This window comes from Oryctolagus cuniculus, chromosome 8 (assembly GCF_051225735.1).
Source record: "Oryctolagus cuniculus isolate XC-2025 breed Fujian yellow rabbit chromosome 8, ASM5122573v1, whole genome shotgun sequence".
In the NCBI taxonomy this organism is placed as follows: domain Eukaryota; kingdom Metazoa; phylum Chordata; class Mammalia; order Lagomorpha; family Leporidae; genus Oryctolagus; species Oryctolagus cuniculus.
Window position 1 is genome coordinate 121,574,297 of NC_142874.1, and position 22,729 is coordinate 121,597,025.

Consider the following 22,729-nt stretch of genomic DNA (forward strand, 5'->3'; position numbering starts at 1 on the left):
AAAAAAAAAGTGTCATTTAGCTTGTACTGTATGATATACCATCCTAAAAGGTCATGGTTTAAAATAACTCATATAGCTCCAGGTTGGATTGACAATTTGCGCTGCACTCACCACGGCAGTTTCTCTACTGTTCTTAGTTGACCAAAATTCAGATTTTCAGATTTTCCATATTGCACAAGTGCAATGAAACACTTTTTATACCACAGAATAAAAAGTACACATTTACAAAGGGATAAAGCACTTGGAAACAAAAGGAGTCATTGAGCCTCTATCTGAAATTGAAGGAAGCCAGTTGGGAAGCAATTATCAGAAGGTAGGCTTCAGGGATGCCTGCAGATAAAAATAAAATGCAAAACAAAACAGCCTTGATCCTGATGATAAACAATCAATCCCCCTAGGATCCAGAAAATGAGGATGGAGCCTGGAATTGAGCAGGACCTTCTAGGACCTGGGAGCTGTAAACACTGCAGACCCTGTTAGTCATCCTCCAAAGGTCAACCCATACCAGCAGCCACACACCAGGGGTGGTGAAACCAGCATGGCCATCAGACTCATATCCACAAGAAACACCAGGTCACCCCTGTCCTTGCATTTTGTAAGACTGTAAACATTTCATTGTAATCCTAAACACCTGTTTGCCCAAAGGATGATAAATCTGATTGTCCCTGATCTCCAAACAGCACAGGCTAAACAGGGAAACTACCTGACCTTTTGAGCATATGTAATCCTATTTAAAGAGCTTTATATAATAGGCAGCCTGCAAACCTAGAGCAACTATCGGTCACTCTGTTAGTCTGATGTGAAGCACAGCAGGAAATCACTCTGCCTCCTGAACTCTTTGTGGGAATCATATTTAATCCGTCTTGGGGGCCATAATGTTTATGCTTGTACATTAATCTGCTATTTAAAAAGAATATCAAGAGTATCAAGAGTTGCTTTACAAGGGAAATAGGTCAAGTTACAAAGGTACTAAAATGTGTGTGTGTGAATAAAAGCACTTTTTATTTTGATAGCATCTGTTATCTAAGTCTCCAAGTCTTTTTGCTGCCCTTTCATGATTAGAGTTATTGAGAGAAAGCAAAGTCCCCACATTCAGTTCAGTAGATAAAGATTAAATGATTGCTTATTTCACTGTTGTCTTTCAGTACAAATGCTTTCAAATGTTGATGACTACCCGTCTCTTTGGTGGAGCTTATTAAATACACAGATACTTGAGGTGTACCCCAAAGTCACTACAACACAGTGCCATAGGAGGCGGGGCCCATGGGTGTGCGAGTTTAGCCTGCTGCACACGTGGGTCAGGTGACACCACTCAGGGTGGAAAGGTGCTGGCCATACAACGGAATGGCAAAGAACAAGGAAAACAAAATCAAGACTTTTTGAACTGAAAGAGACCTGGAAGAAGAAAGACTTGTGAACAAGGGCATTCTGTCCTCGCTGGTGTCATCGCTCATAGACCACGGACCAGAGAATGGAGATGAGCGCCAGTCCCACTGCCTGGCTCCAGCCTTCAGCAGGTGCCAGTCCGCTGCCCAAGAAGCCTGTAACAGGGAGCTGAGGAGCGCACCCAGCAGCTGCTCCTAAGAAAGAAAGTAAACACTCCCAACATGCACTGAGGCGCAGGGAGGGGCTCAGGTTCCTCACACTTCCCTGCAGAGGCCAAAAGGACTAATAATTAACCGCTGCTGCTCGGACGCTGCGGGCGGGCGCCGAGCCGGTGCGGGCTCAGAGAGGAGCGGCGCGCCGCGGCTCCGCCCCCTCTGGCCTCGGACCTCGCCTACAGGTGGGTCCCAGGTGAAGCCCAGGCCCTGGAGGTACGGAGTACTGCCTTTCCTGCAGCCAGAGCTCCTGGTTGAACACGGGAACTCACTCTGCAGAGCAAGTGCAGCCCAGCACCTGCGGGTGGAGCCCCGGTGTGAAGCACGGCGGTGGGGAAGAGGACCCCTGCACCGCCCCCCTGGAGTCAGGTGGAGCGCAGGTTATCAGAGAGCAGGATCAGAGGCTGCAAGGTTGAATGAATGCGCGCTTGTTTCAGAGCAGGCTGAACCCCGGACACTACTTTTCCTCCTGATTTTCTCAGAACACTCTATTCTGCTCAAGGTAAGGCGGTGGGGAGGGTGAGGAAAGGAGGGAGCCGGGGGCAGCAGGAGTGGCCTGACTGTGGCCGCGCCAGTCCTACTCCCTTAGGTCAGGAAGCCCTTTACCTGCAAGTGCGCTTGGCGCTCGCCCTGGTAGACAAACTAGGCTCTTGGACTACACCCCGCTCTCCCGGTGGCCTGAGCCTTAGAATCTCCTGGGAATCCTTAGCCTGGGATTCAGATCCTTTTCACTGAGGGTTCAGGTAAACCTTGATCTGTTTTCACAAAGGGACAGGGAGGTCACCGCCAAACAATTCAAGATTCCCAACGCAATTTCAGACCTAAATGAAACAATGACCGTAAATGACTAAATGAGACTCCATGGGTTAAGGATACAAATTCTGAAGCAGGAGAGTCATCCTGGCTTTGCTGTTTCCTAGTTTGCCCCTTTGCAATCTGTTTCACTTATCTGAGCCTCAAAAGTTTGTCATCTTGAAACAGACATCACACCAGGATCTGCCATGAAGGGCTCTGTGGGAATTATTCATTCAGCAGGTGTTCTACACAGGGTGTCTCCTTCTGGCATTAATAAGCAGCTCTGCCAACAGGGCCATATGAAGAAGGGTGCTGAGCTAGGAGACCAGACTATGCGGGTGCTGGCATTGACCTGGGTTCCAGAAAGTGGATCCGGGACACATGAGCAGGTGGTAGGCAGGCAAAGCGCCTCTCTGAGCAACAATGAAAGTACCTGGTTTCTGGCCACCTTTCCAACAAAGTGTGTGGTGACAAATTTAAATGTATTTGCTACTCAGTCACTTATTTTAGAAAAAAATCCTGTATATATATTAATCTGTTATTTTTGAAAGAAAAATAGAAATGTATACTAAGAGTTGCACACAATTTTATATTTGGGGATCCATGGCATTTGATTTTTTTTTTCAGAAAGATTACTTCTCAATAACTTCAATCAGAGTGTACCATATAATCCATGTATTTATATTGTAGTACCTACTGAATTGTTTGTATTGAGATGATGTTGCCATTCATTTATGTTTATGTACAACAAACACCAAAGAATGGCACCTATGTTTTGTTAATCTTTACCTTTTAAGCTTAAATGACCTGGAAGTGGCAATATTTTATGAGGTGTTATTAAAGGCACTTGTGTTAATGTTGCTGGTGGATTTACTGATATTGCTAACTTAGAGGAGGGGACAAAAGTGGTAGCTGTGACTAGCAATTTTTATTGATGTCATTTTATCTTTTTGATTTTATTAATATAAAACACTTAAATGATTTTTGATTGACCCTAACTTTATATGGTCACTGTGTCAGTGGATTATTTTTTCAAATTGCAAAGTAGAAATTCTCCAGTATACTTGTAAGAGGGTATTGAAAGGAAAATTGTGAATGAAATTCTAAAGCCAACCTAACCGAACATTACTTTTTCACTGTCTTCTGGAGCCTGGTCGTGTTTCAGTGTAGTTCAGCCAACAACTGAATAAATTAAATAAATTAGAGCACCAGTATGCACTTCACATTTTTAAAAGAGGAAATATACTTTTATACTGGTATATATTATTAGAACTCTTTATACTAAGTTGTTTAGTTTTTGTGTTTCTTGAAAGGCATATGTCTAAATAAAGAACAGCAACTCCAATTTGAGATCAATCTATTTAATCATATTTGAAATTGGAAATATAGATATAATTTTTCTACTTTTTCTACTATATATAACATTTTATGATAAATGATGAAATGTTTTGATCAAAGAGTGATAACCAATAGTGATTAAGGAAAAACTAACTTCCAATTATATTCAAAATATTGTAACATGCATACATAATTTTTTAACATGCAGTTGAGAGGTTCATCCTGACCCTTGTTTTAATTTACTAAAATAAAAATATCTATACTTTTAATTGAAGCAGAAATCTAATGCCAACAGTTCATTTATTTGTAGAAGTTCATTGATTGTAGTGTAAAGGGGAAATTCAGGGTTATTAAAGGTACATGGGCTGCTTATAAAAGTTCAGATCTTTTTAAATGCTCCAGGCCAGTTGAAAATACATCCTTGGAAAAAGGACTCTTTGATATGTTCTGTTGCATATATTTATCTGTAGTGTCCAAATCTATAAATTATAGTGGTCTTATCAATTTTATAACAACTTCAGTTACCAAAGCAACCAGTGCCACCACTTGTAGTAGTTGAATATGGGCATGTCTCCTCTTTAAGTCACGAGGGAGCTTACTACAGGAGCTTAGATGGTTGAAGGAAAATTACATCATTGCTCAGAACCCCTTAAATGGTGCTCAGAAGAGAGAGTTTTGCAGCCAAAATATAAACAGGAGAAATGACTCATGATCTCTGTGAAATCAGCCTTAAATTTCCTTTTGAGAACTCAGAGGGAGCAGAGAATCCTTGGATTCCACCACAGAGCAAGCTCAGAAGCCATCTGCAGGCTGATCAGCTCCCTCCAAGACCATGTAGTGGTCAACGTGCCTGAAGTCCTTGAGTGGCCTCTATAACTTGCTTCTCCTCCTCTTGTCCTCACCTGCCTGAGGGTACTTTGGGCAGAAGAAAGTGCAGGGCATCAGTGCCATGGAGATACCAAATAGAATATTAAAGATTTGGCATCACAAGGTAGATCCCACTGGAACTGACAGCCATGGCATGCTCACACATCAGAAAGCCTGGGTTCGATTCCTGGCTCCAGCTCCTGACTGCAGCTTCCTACTAATGCAGACCCTAGGAGGCAGTGGCTTTGACCCAGTAAATGGGTTCCTGCCATCCATGTGGGAGACCTGGATTAAGTCCCCAGCTCCTGGCTTTGTCTGGCCCACCCTGATTCTTGCCGGTATTAGGAGATGGAACTAGCTGGTGAGAGTTTCCTTCTGTTTATTTCTGTCTCTCTGCCTCTGGAATAAACTTTCTCAGAAAAGTGCTACTAACACTTTTTAAATTTTTTCTTATTTATATAAGGTGAATACATTTCATGCATTTCATATATACAGATTTAGGAGCATAGCAGTACTTCCCACCCTTCCCTCCCTCTCACCCACACTTCCACCCTGCTTCTCCCTTCCTTTCTTAGTCTTTCTTTTAATTTTTACAATGACTTACTGTCAGTATATTTTATAATCATGAGATAAACTCTCCTCTAAGTAATGAATGCACTAAACAGCAAGAAGACGAAACACTGTTCCTCAATGGTAGATACAAGAGCTATAAACAATAATCAAATCTCAAAATGTCAAGTTCACTCATATATATTACATTTTTGTACTCTTAGTTACTACAGATCAGAAAAAACATATGAAATTTGTCTTTTTGGGACTGGCTTATTTCACTAAGTATAATGGTTTCCAGTTGCATCCATTTTGTTGCTAAAGACAGGGTTTCATTCTTATTTATAGCTGAGTAGTATTCCATATTGTAGATATGCCATGTTTTGTTTATCCAGTCATCAGTTGATGGACATCTGGCTTGATTCCATTTCTTACCTATTGTGAATTGAGCTGCAATAAAAATGGAGGTACAGATCACTCTTTCATGTGCTGATTTCATTTCCTTTAGGTAAATTCCCAGGAATGGGATGGCTGAGTCATATAGTAGATTTATTTTCAGATCTCAGAGGTATCACTGCACTATCTTCCACAATGGCTGTACTAGTTTACATTTGCACCAACAATGGACTGGGATACATCTTTCCTTACATCCTCACCAGCGTTTATTGTTTTTGGATTTCTGGAGGAGAGCCATTCTAACTGGGCTGAGGTGAAACCTCATTGTGGTTTTGATTTGCATTTCCCTGATGGCTAGTGATCCTGAGCATCTTTTCATTTGTTGGCCATTTCAATTTCAAAAATTGAAAAATTTTGAAAAATACCCACTTAAGGGGCCGGCACCATGGCTCACTTGGTTAATCCTCTGCCTGAAGCACCAGCATCCCATATGGGTGCCGAGTTCTAGTCCTGGTTGCTCCTCTTTCAGTCCAGCTCTCTGCTGTGGCCTGGGAAGGCAGTGGAGGATGGCCCAAGTGCTTGGGCCCCTGCACCGGCGTGGTAGACCAGGAGGAAGCACCTGGTTCCTGGTCTCAGATCGGCGCAGTGCACCAGCTGTAGCGGCCATTTGGGGAGTGAACCAACGGAAGGAAGACCTTTCTCTCTGTCTCTCTCTCACTGTTTAACTCTGCCTGTCAAATGAAAAAAAGAAATACCTGTTTAAATCCTTTGCCCATTTCTTAACTGCATTGCTTTTTATGTTGTTGTTGAGTTCCCTGAGCTCCTTATAGATTCTGGATATTAATCCTTTATCAGTTTAATAGTTTGCAAAAATTGTCTCCATTCTGTCATTGTCACATCACTTCCTTAAGTGTTTCCTTTTCAGTGAATATTTTTATGAATATTTTATTAGTTTGATGTAATCCCATTTGTCTATGGTTTGTTTTTATTGCCTATACTTCTCTGGCCTTTTCTAAGAAGTCTTTGTCTATGTCAATATTTTGCAGAGTTTACCCAATGTTCTCCTCTAGTAATTTGATATTATCAGGTCATAGATTTCAATCTTTGATCCATTTTGAGTTGATTTTTGTATAAGGTGTAAGGTAGGCATCTTGTTTCATACTTCTGCATGTTAAGAACCAATTTTCCCAGCATTATTTGTTAAAGACTATCCATTCTCCAGTATTGACTTTAGCTCCTTTGTCAAAGACTTGGTTTTAGATGTGTGGATGGGTTTCTGGGGTTTCTATTCTGTTCCATGGGTGACATGTCTAATTTTGTGCCAATACCAGGCTGTTTTGATGATAATTTCCCTGTAGTATATCTTGAAATGTGGTATTGTGATGCCTCCAGCTTTGCTTGTGTTAAGATTGCCTTAGCTATTGGTGTTCTCGTGTTTCCATTTTAACATAGTTTTTTCTAGATCTGAAACGAATGTCATGGTATATTGACTGGGATTGCATTGATTCTGTATATTGCAGTCCTACCCTATGACATTTTGATGATATTAATATTCCAATCCACAAACATGGAAGAGTTTTCATTTTTTGGTGTCTTCCTTTCTTTCTTTTATGTTTTGTAATTTGCATTGTAGAGATTGTTTACCTCCTTGGTTAAATTTGTTATGGATACTTTCTCATTTCTTTGGAGTGATGTAATTGCATATGGCTCTGATCTTCTCTATTCCAAGTTTTTTCTCTACCCCAAGTTTCTAGGTCAGAACTGAGAGAACAACTTTATTTTGGAGCTGAACAGTTATTTGTAGCTTTGTTACTTTTTGAGGGTAAAACACTATTTTTTTAATTTTAAGTTAAAAAAATTTTTTAAATTTTAGAATTTACAGCCCTTAATTTAACCTTACCTTATAATTAAAATAAACAGTTGTTATTGTAATGTGATACTTTCTGTTGTTTTTTTAAGTAACTGTTATTTCATGTGTGTGTGTGTGTATTTTATGTCAGATATGCTCCTGGTATATGAATTAGAAATTACACATGCAATCAGAAAGAAAATAATTATCATTTATGTTCTCACAACTCCTAATTTCCCTATTAATATTTTAACATACATCCTTATTAATATTTTAATCTACACTCCTGTTTACTGAATAGATTCAGTATTTTATATGTCTCATCTAAATACCTGAATATAAAAAGGTACTTCAAAATATTCATGAAAGAATGGGCATTTGGCACAGCAGTTAAGATGGCATTTGGCACACACACATCTCTTATCAGAATCCTGGGGTTCAAGTCCCAGTTCTGTCTCTGATTCCAGTTTACTGCTAATGCACTTCCTGAGAGGCAGCAGTCGATGGCTTAAGTATTTGGGTCCCTGAAACCCAGATAAGAGGCTTGGATTGAGTTCTGTGCTTCTGGCTTTGGCCTGGCCCAGCCCTACCTCTTGTGGGTATTTGGAAAGTTAACCAGTCTATATACGATCTTCCTCTGTGTGTCTCTGTCTTTCTATCCCTTTCTACCTTTCAAATAAAAAGGGAAAATAAATACATTTTAAAAATTAAAATTCCTGTACAAATGGACACAAAATACAAATTTATTTTGGTGCAAAAAAACTTTTTAAATCCATACATTTCTTGTCATAAGACACATTCCCCATTAACTCAAAGATCCCCTGTATTTTCTCAGTCTAGAAGACATAACAGTGAAATAGTGATAATTCCATTCTAAAGGGTCTAGTATTCAATAATATAATAAGATTAGAGAAAGAAAGTAGTGATTAATCAGATAGCTGCAGATAATTTGCTGTGAAAGTTAAGACACAAGAGAAATTCACTTTGGCTGGAGAAAATATGGATGTTAGTGCACAGGCACACACACACCCACACACACATTTAGTTCTTCATAAAGTCATGACCATTGTGGCACTTCATGCACCCAGTGACTTCAGAAATAAGGGGCTATAGATACAGATATAGGCTACACTTCCACCAGCACCATAGAAAGCACAGAGCAGGAACTCAGGAAATGTTTATTGGATAGTCAATGAAACAAATTTTCCATTTTAAATAAGTAACCGTTTAATACATCCATGGTTGGGCACAGGAAGGTACTTTAAATGACTGACTCATTTGCTTCATGTGGGCTCATTTTGGTCAGAAGGTAACCGACAAGCCCAGGCAAGACCACACCCAGGTGGGAACACAGAGCCGGGCAGGTGAACCACACATGCCTCAGCTCTTCCTGGGCTTTGCCCAGACCCTGGTGCTGCCTGATGCTGCCTCCTCAGGTCCCAGATGCCCTTGGCTAGCTCAGCTTCATTCTGCCTTCCTGAGCGTCTCCCATTCCTGTTCATCCCAAACCTGCTGGTACTTCCTAGTGCAATTTATTTCTCCAGGACTTGATTGCTGAACTAAGTCTCTGTCTTTCATTCCCGGGCCATAGAGCAGGCTAAATAGCCAAACTTAAGTAAGTGACCTTATTTCATACACAATGTACATCAGCGAGCTCTGGCCCCAGGCCTTAGAAGGAACAATATCATCTACCCTCTCAGTGAAGTGTTATAGATTTGCGTCAACCATCTTCCTTTTAGGAATAGTTCTACCAAATAGCTGTGAGCAGTGAGACCTCAAGGCCTCCAGACTTCCAATTTTCTTTCTTCATTAGTCTTCTCCACCTCTGCCATTCATGACCTCTCTGTCATCTTACCCATAAGGCTTTACGAAAACTAGGTCAGACCCTCAAATTCACCAAGTTCATATAATCTAGAAGACTCTAACAAGAGACCCACCAGGTTTCAGTTTGCTGTGAAGCATGATGAATAGGAATGGTAAACAGAGGAGGAGAAACTGTGTGAATTCATAGTTCTGTGCCTCACTTTACAATTAACAGCAATGAGATTTTTACCAAGCTGTATTTTTACCTTTCGTGTATTTAAACCATTTGAATATTTTATCTAACCATTTTTAGCTCTGACATGGTCACTATTCTTTTCTATTCAATTACAATGCACTGACTATGAACAGACATTTCATTCTGTTTTCACTTTCTTTCATTAAATCCCATTCCACTGTCCTGCTGAAGTTCAGAGAATACCATAAAAGCACCGGAAATACTTTCATCACATCTGAAATCTGAAGCTGGCTGTGATTTACTGCAATATAGATCACAAGTCAGACATGTAGTTACTTAGTGATTATTTAATCTTTTTAATTATGTTTTTGTGGCTTTTATAAATACAAACAGAGAGAGAACTGACCGGAAAGCCACGGTAGTGACTCTTCAGCCCATCACTGCCAGTTTTCACCTTGTGTTCAAAGTTCCTATTGGTGGTTCTTTTCACTTCAGTAATATCCTCTGGCTCAGCGAGGGCCTGCTTTCTGGTTCATAGAAACTTCTGGCTATTTTCTCACCTGCTGGAAGGGGTAAGGCAGCTCTTGGGATGTCTAATCCCATTTGAGAGCACCAATATCATTTGAGAGGGCTCCATACTCATGTGCTAATCACCTCCTGAAGTCTTCACCTCCTAACACTATTGCACTGGGGATAGGATTTTAACACATGAATTTGGCAGGGGGCTCATGGAGCTCCTGCTGTATCTGTCCCAGGGCAACCTAAAGGCCCAACAGGTTTCTAACCCCTGGCACTGCTTCACTGGACTGAGTAACACCTGTTCTTTCTGATGTGAATCTGTGCATTGTCCAAGACATGCCACAAAAGAGGATGACCCTGCCAACAATGTTTCACCAAAAAGGATGACATCCCCAACTTGAGGGCTATCATTCTTTGAGCAAGGGATAACATCAGCAAAGGAAATAAGGCATAAATGAACAATGGCAATACAAAGCAGGAAGAATCACAGCAGTGTAGATGAAGAAGGTTATGGGCGACTTACAGAGGTTGCAACTAAGTGGAAACTAGAAAGAAGCAGAAATCCAGACCTACAGTGATGGGAGTCCTTGCATGCTAGGGACTTGCAAAGAAAAGACTCCATGGTATGGAACTTCCAAGACTGTCACTGAAGACCAGCATTAACCTTAGTTTAGAAAGGTAGGTTTGAGTGGAATTGCAGAAAACCTGAATGTCAGGTTAAGGGTCTTAGTTTGTATTTACTAAAAATAAGATCCAAGGAATGTTTGTAAACAACAAAGGGACATGATGGTCAGTGGGCTAAAAATATAAATGGATACCCCAGTCCAGCATTTAGCTTAGGGACTAATACAGGTGCCTGGTGAGATTAACAAAGTGACTAGGAGGGAACTTCAAAAAGTTCATGGAAAAATGGAGTTAAAAGAAAGCATATTTCTTACAGCAATATGATACATCAAGAATTTTATGGATACCTACCTACTGGTCACCCATGCTTGCAAAGTCATAAATAAAGCCTTGCTTTTTTGTTGGAAAACAACAACAACAAAAAAGAATTTTATGAGAATGGCAGAGTAACTTTCTTTTCTTGCCCTCTTCCTCCCATCCACTTCCCTGTATTCTGGAGAATTAGGATATAAAATGTCTTTCACTCATCCTAACCCATGAAGCCTAGTTTGAAAAGAGAAAGAAGAAATACCCTCCCTCACCTTTTCTTTTCCTTTGTTTTCTTTTTCTCTGTCTTTTTTAAAGAAAATCGCATTGCTTAGTGAAATAAGCCAGTCCCAAAAAAGACAAATATGTTTCCCCTGATTTGGGGTACTAATATGCAGAGTAACAAAAAATGTAATGTATATGAGTGAAATTGATGCATTGACATTTTTAAAAGATTTATTTTATTCATTTGAAAGGCAACATTACAAAGAGAAAGGAGGAAGGATAAAAATATCTTCCATCCTCTGGTTCACTCCACAAATGTCCGCAACAGCCAGGGCTGGGTCAGGCAAAAGCCAGGAGCCAGGAGCTTTCCCCAGATTTCCCACATGGGTGCAGAGGCCCCAATACTTGGGTCATTTTCCTCTGCTTTCCCAGGTGCACCAGCAGGGAGCTAGAACGGAAGTAGAACACCCGGACTCACTGGTGCCCACAAGGGATGCTGCAGGCTGACTCAGTTGGTGGCTCTACCCACTATGTCACAGTGCCGGTGCTGACGTTTGGAGATTTGATTATTGTTTATAGCCTTTGTCTATACTTCTGAGGAACAGTGGTTTTCTGCTGACTACTTGTTGAAGTCTTCATCTAGTGGATGGTTAAGCTTGTGATTATAAAATAAATTGAAAGCATATCACTGCAAAAATTAAAATAAAAATAAGAGGAGGATGGAGGGTGAGAACAGAGAAAAGAGAAAGGGTACAGTGGGAAATATCACTATGCTCTAAAAATTGTATATTTGAAATGTGTTCCTTTTATATAAATAATTTCTTTAAAAAACTGCATTTCTCTCCATTCCACCTTTTTTTTTTTTTAAAAATGATTTTTTTGTTTATTTGAAAATCAGGGTTACACAGAGAGAAGGAGAGAGAGAGAGAATCTTCCATCCTCTTGTTCACTCCCCAAGTGCTACAATGACTAGAGCTAGGCCAGGCTGAAGCCAGAAGCCAGGAGCTTCACCTGGGTCTCCCAATGGATGGCAGGGTCCCAAGTACTCAGTCATTAGCTGCTTTTACCAGGTCATTAGCAGGGAGCTGGATTGGAAATGCAGCTGCCAGGACATGAACTGGTGCCCATATAGGTTGCTAGCTTTGCAGGCAGTGGCTTTACCTGCAACACCTCCCTCCCCACTACCACCTTTTTTATTCTGTCTGTAATCCCTGATTCTATATGCTTCAAACAATGGCAACTAAACATGCAATTCATGCAAAATGGAACAACCAGAAAATATATGTTAAATTTTTGGTCATGCCCTAATGCCATCTAAATGAACTCATAAAGGAAGGGATTATTCTGGTCTGACCACAGTTTCCAGAGCCTGAAGGAGACTGGAGGTTATTATATTATGCTTAATCAACCTTCAAGTCAGAACTTGATTTTACCTGCCTGGAAGCCAGCAGTTGTGTTGGTCTGACTGGGACAGGGTTCAGCCAGTTTGGGTTGAGTTGTTGCAATAGAAAAAATACTATTTCTTGCACAGAATCATACAGAAGAAAATGCTTTCTAGATATATGTCTGAAACAGACTTAATAAACTGCCTGGTCCTTCCTTACCTTGAACCTCTATTTCTGTAGTTTTTCAAGGATAAGATGTACATTTCTCTTTTTTGTTCACATGTGAAATTTTATTTAAAACTCCCCAAAATATTCTTATGCACTGGAGACATAACAAAATATTCCATTTAAATCAGAAACTAATGCATGAGTGCATCACAGAAATAAATCATTCATATCATTCTGATGTTTAGGGCATCATCGGACCATCTCAAGAAGAGAGGAAAGATGACCATGCTGGCTCACCAGTACCCTTCTTGGATCTTCATCAATGACAGGACATTCATAACCAGGTAACCACACACTTAACATTGTTTACTATCCCTCATCAGTCATTTCAAAGTTTTCTAAACACACTGTAAAATATACTGCATGAGAAGTTGAAAAAACATGTCGCTAAAGTATCCTAACCCATATGCTCTCATGGAACAACCACTCCTATCTCATTATTGGAGCTTAATTTGATAGAGAGCTACATCTCTATTTTAGTACTTAGAACAATACTGAAGAACCACTTTCAGTGAAGGATCAAAGTTACCTCCTCAATCAAAGATTCAACCCAGGGGCAAAAAAAAACAGTGTTTTTTCTTGTGCCTCATAGCACACTTTATTTTTACTGACTCCCTCTTAGCCAATATATAGCAAACATCCACATGTGTTTTCTTATATACAGCAAATAGCACCCTACTTTGCTTTAGAAATAATAGAGGCGGGGACTAAAAACTAAGAGTAAAGATAATAACAAAACCTGGTTGTATGAGAGCAGAGGCTGAGAAAGGGGAAGGTAAAATGATGAAAAACCAAGTGGTCATGACACAGGACCCAAGATATTCAGAGAATGAGAAATAAAAGCAAGTAAACGGTAGAGAGAAGTGAATGTAGGTGATGTAGGGTTGAGAACTGGAAAACTAGAGGGAACAAATATGGTCATGGATGGAATTAAAGCCACAGTTGGAGGATAAGGATGAAGTATAAGAGGTGGGAAGAAGACATGAAGTGAAATGTGGAAGCTATATTCATGCATTCCTCAAATGCTTACTAGCTGTTCACTATGGACAGGTTCTCTGATGGATCCTGAGCATCCACCAATGAGAAGAAAAAAAAACCTCTTGGTCTTGGGGCTATATCCTAAATGGAGGATAGACTCACTATGCAAAATAAATGCTGAAGGGTATGAAGTATAAAAATAAAGGAGGAAAGTGAATAATGAGTACTGGAAGTCAAGAGAAGGAATCCAATTCAAGATAGGTTTTATTTTCAGTAGCCAGAGAAGGTCTGGGTAAAGAGGAAGCATTGGAGGACAAGCTTGAAAAAAATGAACCAGCAAGTCCTGCAGGTGTCTGGTTGCGAATGGTCCAGGCAAACAGAACAGCAAGCCCATTGTCCAGACCCAGGTACATAGCTGCAGTGGTTGAGGAGGCCAGTGTTGGGTAATTAAAGACAGATAGACAGTAGGGAAAGGTGAGGTGAGAGACCACAATGGGACCAGGACATGTATCACTAAGAGACTGGTCTGTCACACTAAATAAGACAAGAAGCCATGGATGGATATTGGGCACATAGGTGACAATGTCAGTCTGTTAAGAAAAGATTGAAGAGGGGATAAAAATGGAAGCAGAAAAACGATGAAGGGACTGATAGTTGAAGATAGAAATAGTAGTGGCTTGGACTAAGGCAGCAGCAGTGAATGTAGGAAAGAAAAATGGCCAGACTCAACATATATTTTGGTTATGAGAGAGAGAGAGAGACCTCCCATCTAGTGATTAACTTTGCGAATGCCCACAATGATTGGGACTGCACCAGGCCAAAGCCAGGAGCCATGAAGTTAATCTAAGTTTCCCATGTAAGTGGCAGGAACCTAATTGTTTGATCTATCGCCTGTTGCCTCCCAAGGTACACATTAGCAGGCAGCTGGAAGTGGGAGCCCGAGCTGGCAATGGAAACCAGAAACTGACACCAGGTGTGGACAACCCAACTGGAGTCTTAACACTAGACAAAATACCTGCCCCCAGATTTTGGACATATTTTGAAGGGAGAGACAATAGGATTTCCTGAAGGGTTACATAGGGAGTGAAAAAAAAAGAATAATCAGGATAATTAAAAATATTTTTCTGTAAGAGTGTGATTAAGATTTCTGAAGCTATAAAATTACAGAAAAAAAAAACAACAAATTTTTGATGTAAGATGGTGGATTCAGTCCTGAATGTGTTACATTGCAGATTGAATAACATCACCAAGTTACACAGGTGACAGTTAATGAAAGCCAAAGGAGATACTATCCACATAAAAGCCAAAATAGACAGCTGGAAGGGTGCTGGAGACAGTTAAAAGATAATCACTTATCTTATTTGCCTCCTCCCAAAGAGGTTATGGAAGGAATACAATGTCTCCAAAGAGACTACGTCAGTATTTCTTTTTGCCCATATGCCTTATGCGAGTGTAAATTGAACCAACCAGGAAAACAGACTTACCACACTAGTAGCAAAGTTCAGAGAAGAAACAGTACACAGGGTTAGAGGAGGATGTGCCAACCTGTGTACTGATTTTCCTGTTCCTCAACTTTTCTTGAGTCGGTTCAGTGCATGAAATCAAGATGCCCATCTCACGTTGCCGAGACATTGCCATACCACTCCCAGGGCCACCTCTCAGTGTGAGTTTACCACCTGTTTTCCTCATCCTATTCCAACTGTGATTCCTGGGGATGACATGGCTTTGTGCATTCAGTTCTTTTAACCTTCCCTTGAGATCAGCTTACAGTCCACTCTCTATAGTCACCAGGCATCCCCTGAAAGCATCCATAGCCCTCTGGAATCCATTGCATTCACTGGCAATTCCATCAGTTAGAATGTTTCTTTCCTAAAAAACATTGACAAATATGATAGAGAAGCCCCCACACCCTCCCTGACTCTTGTCTGCTCTTGGGGGTCTTTCTCATCTTGCTAATACTGGTCATTTGTATGCCATGGTTTTTCTTTGTTCCCTAGGTTCCCCAAATCCCTTGAATCTCCAATTTTGCTAGGATAACTTCATGTTTATTTTTTATCCATTACTTATTTATTTGTTCTGAGAGGCAGAGAACAAGAGAGAGTACACTCCCATCGACTGTTTCCCTCCCCAAATGTCTGCAACAGCTGGAACTGTGTTGACTGAAGCCAGGAGCCAAGAATTCAGTCTGGGTCTCCTATGTGGGTGGCAGGGACCCAACTACTTAAGCCATCACCTGCTGCATTAACAGAAAGCTGCAGTCAGGAGCTGGAGCCAGGCATCAAACCCATGCACTCCAGTGTGGGATGCAAGCATCCTAACCAGCATGTTAACCGTTAGGCAAATGTGTGCCTCATTTTCCATCATCATAGATCCACTGATTCTGTTCCAAATGGCTTTAAATGCCTCTCATTTGTAGCTTTGGCAACAGAGCTGTAACATCTCATCCTGGATCACCACCTTCCCCTCTTCTGCTCATTTGTGCAATAACATGGCTGCCTCTTCATGGAAGTAGACATCTCTCCCACATGCTGACAGTCACCAGGCCACCTTGTTGCTTTCTCTGTAATATTTCAGTTTCCCAGTCTCACTTTTCCCACAAAATCCCCCCAGAGCCTCAGTTAGATTTTAGTTGGTCCTCTTTAATTACTTACATAATTTGGTTTAAAAATATTTACTTTCCAATTATAAAAGTATAAGTATTTTTAATAATTACAGTTACAATTATAATTGTAATTATTATTTCACACACATAGATTAATATAAAAGCAGGGAAAACTAAACATAGAAATGTTAGAGTAAAATGTATCCATGCCTACCACTCAGCAAAAAAGGAAAGACAGTTTAATTTTGACATCTTCCCTTCTTTCTAAGGATGTCATTTTACTTACCTGTGCTCCCACTGTTATCCTCTTTTATACAATTGTCATTGCGTTACAAATAATTCCTTGAGCCTTTAAAATATCTTCACAGTATGATTTTAATAATGTTGTTCCATTCAGTGATAATAAAGACACCGTAATCCCTGAAGTTTGGTTGTCAGAATGGCTTCAGTTTTTTGAATTCACAAGGCTAGTTTACAGAAACACAATTACTGAGTTAAAGTGTACAAGTTAATGTACTGTTACTGTTAAAAATCATTTTTCTTAAAATGTACCATGGGTTCACTTCCCATCTGGCCTTTCTTGTTTCATGCAGGACTTACGCATCTTTTGCATCCTTTGAATTTGAGAGGATGATTTTAAGTGAAACATAGATGACCATTTTTTATTTGAACATTCATGAAAAATAAAACCAACTCATGCAATCTTTGATTTTTCTCAGCACAAATAAAAATATACTTTAAAAAGGAGTCAATTAGAAAAATATTGACAGAAGATGGTAATTTTGAGTAACCCAAAACTTTCTCTTCAGTAATATCTACTAGAACGATTAGTAGTAGCACAATTTTTTTATTTTTCATATGTACTAGTTGTACACATTTATGGGATACAGTGTGATGTTTTAATATACTTTTACAGTGTGCAGAAGTCAAAGCAAGGCAATCAACACTTCCATCTACTTATTCTTACTCTAAGTTTGGGAGCTTTTGCGCTCCTCTCTTCTAGTTTTTCATAAAGTTAAAAAATGTGTCTTGTGAACTGTGATCCTCCACACAGTTGGGGGAATCTATGGATGGAACACTCAAAATTATTCCTTCTATCTCAATCTGTTTTAGCACCCATTTTCCAAACTCCCTTTCTCACTCCTCTCCTTTTCCATTCCAGCCTCTAGGAATCAGTATTCTATGTGCAAACTCACTATATTTTAGCTTTCACATATGAGGGACCTGATTCTTTAAATTTACCAAAATCATGAAAGCAGTGCCTGAATAACTAGTTTGAACAGCCCTCAACCAAAATGTATCTGTCCTTCCTACAAAATAGCTTTCAAGTCAGCACTCTATACTGAAAATATTTTTAATCAATACTTTCCAGTAATTAGCAAAAGAAGAGAAACCAACTATTTTTGAGAACTTATGTGGGTCTTACTATTTGCAGCAAAATACGTTGCAACAAACTCACACAGGTTTTGGAGGATATTTCCAGAGAAGGGTGTGAGAGTCCAGTGACTCTTATTTTCTGTCATATTTTGAACTGGCAGAATGCAGAACCTGTATTTCATCTTCTGTAACCCAGAGCCCCTTCAAGCCCTACAATCCCTATGTTCACTGAGGCTCCAAATGTCAAGATTAAATATTGTAGAAATGTATCACACAAATACTAGACTCAAAGAGAGCGTTTTTCAAAATGTGGCCCAGGAGCCCCCTGCTTCCAGATCAGTTGCTCCTTAACAGTATAGGCCCTTGGCTCCACCCCATAGCCAGTCTGGTGATTCTAACCCATACTGAACCATGGCTCAAAGAGGAAAGGATCAGGAACTTCTGGCTTCCTGACATAAAGAAAACTCCTGGAGCCAGAACAAATCACTGCAAATTTGTAACCAGAAATTACCACTGGGCAACTGTGATAGCCAATGTACACCTCTCCAGCAAACACCCCCCACTCATTTATTTGCTTAACAAACTGTTTTTCAGTTCCCTGTCTATATACTTGCCCTGTTGGTAAACAAGACAGAAATTACCAACTTCTTGGGGAACTTTTCTTTTTCTATATAGAAATACATGAAAACAAATAGTAAAATAGAATTTGCCTAACTGAAAATTTGCTTTCAGTAAATTTCATAAGAGTTAGAAATATTCAATAAAATAAAAGGTCCTACTACTTTTTTTTTCATCTGATATCCCAGTACTTTTTTATTGAGCAAATGGCAAAATGAGTAGGAAGAAAATCTGCAAGAATATACAGGTGAAACTACCACTCTGAAGTATCCTTAGAACATTTACCAAAATAGATGTTGTAGACCATAAAACAAATATTAGTAACTGCATAATATCAAAATGATGGTATACAAATTATGTTCTATACAGCTGGAGACACAGGATCACTCGGGTTCCCACTCACCACTGGCAGCGTAACATTTGTGTCTTAGTGCAGAGTGAGAATTCTTAGCTTAGAAATTTCCTTGTTGAAGGGTGTTGGCACAGGTGAGCTTCATGCTCCAATGACTAAGGTTCTTGCTGCTACTTTCTTGCCTGAGGTCATCACCATTCTACTGCTTTACATGGCAAATAATCTAAGGGAGCTGAGGTTTGTTTTGTTTTGTTTTTTTAAAGGGGGTTTCTTATGGTTGCTTTCACAGTACTTTCTTCTCGGGTAGTAGGATAAAAACAGGGCACTTTGAGGTAAGTGAAGTGCCAGCCCTATATTTAAAAAACAAAAAGAAGTTCAAATCCAGTTTAGAATGCAGATCATATTTCACTCTGTTGGACTTTTTCTAATATCAACCCTTGTAGGCTGTGCCACCTCCAACAGCAGCCCAAAGGCACGTGTGCATTCCTGCCTGCAGTAAACAAGCTTAATTAGCCTGATGTCATAAATTTTTGCAGAAAGTGCATTATTCCGAGCACTTTCTTTTTCCAAGCATATTGGCCAGCACCCTCTGCTTTAACAGAGGAGGCGGCCACCTGCATGTCTAAGCAGAAATAAAAACACAAAGAACCAGTGTTCCAGAGGCTGCCTCCTGCCTGGCTAGGACAGACAGAGGGCAACGTTTGCCCAGGTTCTCTGACCAGGGTCCTCTCTGATCAGAGGCACAGGTGCAGACACCACGTGCCCTTGCTAGTTCTGAAGGAGGTGCCAGACAAAGGAGGACACCACTGCCCTGAAGGCAGTTGAATTTCTGTCTTCAGCTAAGGATAAAGGAGCCCTTTCTGGAGTATTTCTACAAGGAGTCAGGATTTTAAAATCAACCAGAGGCAAATGGTTTGAAACATGTTTAGAGCTATCTCCTTTAAAAGTTAGACTTTTTTTTTTCCACATTGGGATTCTTTGTAAAAACTCACAGTACTCATGGTTGATAATGCAGGGAACACACAAGAAAATTGAATTCAAGAAAGCGGGTAACACATCTTTTACTGTGTCACAATAATGTCCCCCACATATGTGAAAAAGGACATTTCTTCAGCTTTATGTATAGCTGATATTTTTCTTTCTTTCTTTTTTAATTTATTTGACAGGTAGAATTATAGACAGAGAGAGAGACAGAGAGAAAAGTCTTCCTTCCGTTGGTTCACTCCCCAAATGGCCGCTATGGCCGGCACTGCGCTGATCTGAAGCCAGGAGCCAGATGCCTCCTCCTGGTCTCCCATGCAGGTGCAGGGACCCAAGCACTTGGGCCATCCTCCACTGCCCTCCCGGGCCACAGCAGAGAGCTGGACTGGAAGAGCAGCAACGGGACTAGAACCCAGTGCCCATATGGGATGCCAGCACCGAAGGCAGAGGATTAACCAAGTGAGCCATGGCGCCGGCCCCATATAGCTGATATTTTTCAATAAGAACTTAGTGCTCGGTGAACTCAGGGGGTTTCCATAGCCTTGGCAGTTCATGACAAGAGCCTAGGGTGATTACTGAGGCCATAAACAAGAGTGTCAATTTGTTAAGTCAACAACAGGAGTCACTGTGCACTTACTCCTCATGTAGGATCTCTGTCCTTAGTGTGCTATACATTGTGATTTAATGCTATAACTAGTACTCAAACAGTATTTTACACTTTATATTTCTATGTGGGAGCAAACTGTTGAAATCTTTACTTAATGTATGCTAAACTGATCTGTATATAAAGAGAATAGAAAATGAATCATGATGTGAATGGAAGGGGCGAGGGAGTGGGAAAGGGGAGGGTTGCGGGTGGGATGAAGTCCTTGGGTGGGGGGAAGCCATTGTAATCCATAAGCTGTACTTTGGAAATTTATAGTGATTAAATAAAAGTTAAAAAAAAAAAGAACTTAGTGCTAATAGTCATTGAGCATATCAGTATGACTGGCCTGTTATTCCAAGTAAAATTCATCTCCTCCACTGTTACCTATTATCATTTAGTGAGTTTAAAAACCAGATTGTTCTAACATACACTGAAACTGCTTCCATGGAAAGTCTGTTTACTCCAGAAATATATTACATGTATAAAATTTACTTGAATTCTTTTTTTTAACTTTTATTTAATGAATATAAATTTCCAAAGTACAGCTTATGGATTACAATGGCTTCCCCCCATAACTTCCCATAACTTTCCTTCCACCCGCAACCCTCCCCTTTCCTGCTCTCTCTCCCCTTCCATTCACATCAAGATTCATTTTCAATTATCTTTATATACAGAAGATCAGTTTAACATATATTAAGTAAAGGTTTCAACAGTTTGCACCCACATAGAAACACAAAGTGAAAAATACTGTTTGAGTACTAGTTATAGCATTGAATCACAATGTACGGCACATTAAGGACAGAGATCCTACATGAGGAGTAAGTGCACAGTGACTCCTGTTGTTGACTTAACAAATTGACACTCTTGTTTATGGCATCAGAATCACCCTAGGCTCTTGTCATGAGTTGCCAAGGCTATGGAAGCCTTTTGAGTTCACCGACTCTGATCATATTTAGACAAGGTCGTAATCAAAGTGGAAGTTCTCTCCTCCCTTCAGAGAAAGGTACCTCCTTCTTTGATGACCTGTTCTTTCCACTGGGATCTCACTCACGGAGATCTTTCATTTAGGTCAATTTTTTTTTTTTTTTTTTTTTTTTTTTGCCAGAGTGTCTTGGCTTTCCATGCCTGAAATACTCTCATGGGCTTTTCAGCTGGATCCGCATGCCTTAAGGGCTGATTCTGAGGCCAGAGTGCTGTTTAGGACATCTGCCATTCTATGGGTCTGCTGTGTATCTCGCTTCCCATGATGGATTGTTCTCTCCCTTTTTTATTCTATCAGCTAGTATTTGCTGACACTAGTCTTGTTTATGTGCTCCCTTTGGCTCTTAGTCCTATCATTATGATCAATTGTGAACAGAAATTGATCACTTGGACTAGTGAGATGGCATTGGTACATGCCACCTTGATGGGATTGAATTGGAATCCCCTGGTATGTTTCTAACTGTACTGTTTGGGGCAAGTCAGCTTGAGCATGTCCCAAATTGTACATCTCTTCCCTCTCTTATTCCCACTCTTATATTTAACAGCGATCACTTTTCAGTTAAGTTTCAACACTTAAGAATAACTGTGTATTGGTTACAGTATTCAACCAAAAGTATTAAGTAGAACAAACAAAAATACTAAGAGGGATAACGTATTAAGTTGTTCATCAACAGTCATGGCAAGGGCTGATCAAGTCACATGTATAAAATTTACTTGAATTCTTGTAAGTGTTAGCTACACAAATGAAAGCCGCCTCCCCCCACTCCCCACAGGGTAGATCAGCATTCAGTCTTCTATATCTTATTCCCTAAACAAATGAGTCTGCCTTCTGAAGCTGCAGAGCTCAAACCAGAGTCTTCCTCGGAACCGCTTGGAGGGCCTTTTAAACTCTAGGTGCCTGGGCCTGTTAAACTCTAGGTGGTGCAGGTGCTGCTGGTCTGAGGATCACAGTCTGGGAACCGCAGGTCCACATTAGCAGGAAACTGGACTCAGGTGCTGCAGCCAGATATTGGACCCAGCAGCTCTGACGTTGGGACATGGGTGTCCTAACCAGCTAACTTGCTAGGTCAAATGTCCACCCCTTCAGTCACTTAAAAGAATAAAATCACTTGGATTCTCAGTACCCTAAGAGGTAAGAAAGTGGATCTCCAAGTGTGATTCCTGAAATAGTGGCTTCAGGGTTGCCTGGGCATGTGTTTGGAAGGCAAATTCTGAGGACTCCTCCAGGCGTGTCCAGTGAGTAATTCTGGGGGTGCAGCACAACAGTCTGTGTTTCAACGAGCCTTTCAGGTGACTGTGCCCCACGTTCAGAACCCCTTGTTGTGAGTGCAAGTTGAAAACCCCTTTGTCCAATCCAATGATACGGACTCCAGGGCTTTATGTTGTCCATGCATACAGGGTATATGTTTTTTCTACAGCTTCCCCCACTATTTCCTTAGGCACTAAATGTTTCTTAATCTGTTCTCTCCCAAGCAATCGGCTACAACAACAAATACATTTTCACCTAAGGGCGTGT

General features: G+C 40.4%; 1 protein-coding gene across 3 annotated transcripts in view; it reads left to right on the forward strand.

The window, feature by feature from the left end:
• The first annotated feature begins 1,335 nt into the window (after window positions 1-1,335).
• Window positions 1,336-22,729, forward strand: part of RASSF6 (Ras association domain family member 6) — a 53,330-nt gene continuing 31,936 nt past the window's right edge. The window contains exons 1-2 of one of the 3 annotated variants that reach the window (XM_089302642.1): window positions 1,336-2,100; window positions 12,864-12,962. Coding sequence is in view for 1 of the 3 variants with exons in the window: in XM_008267756.5 (XP_008265978.2) it covers window positions 12,898-12,962 (65 nt within the window). In the remaining 2 variants the exon portion in view is untranslated. The remainder of the gene's footprint in view (window positions 2,101-12,863; window positions 12,963-22,729) is intronic. The other 2 variants (XM_051820216.3, XM_008267756.5) reach the window with 2 other exon arrangements.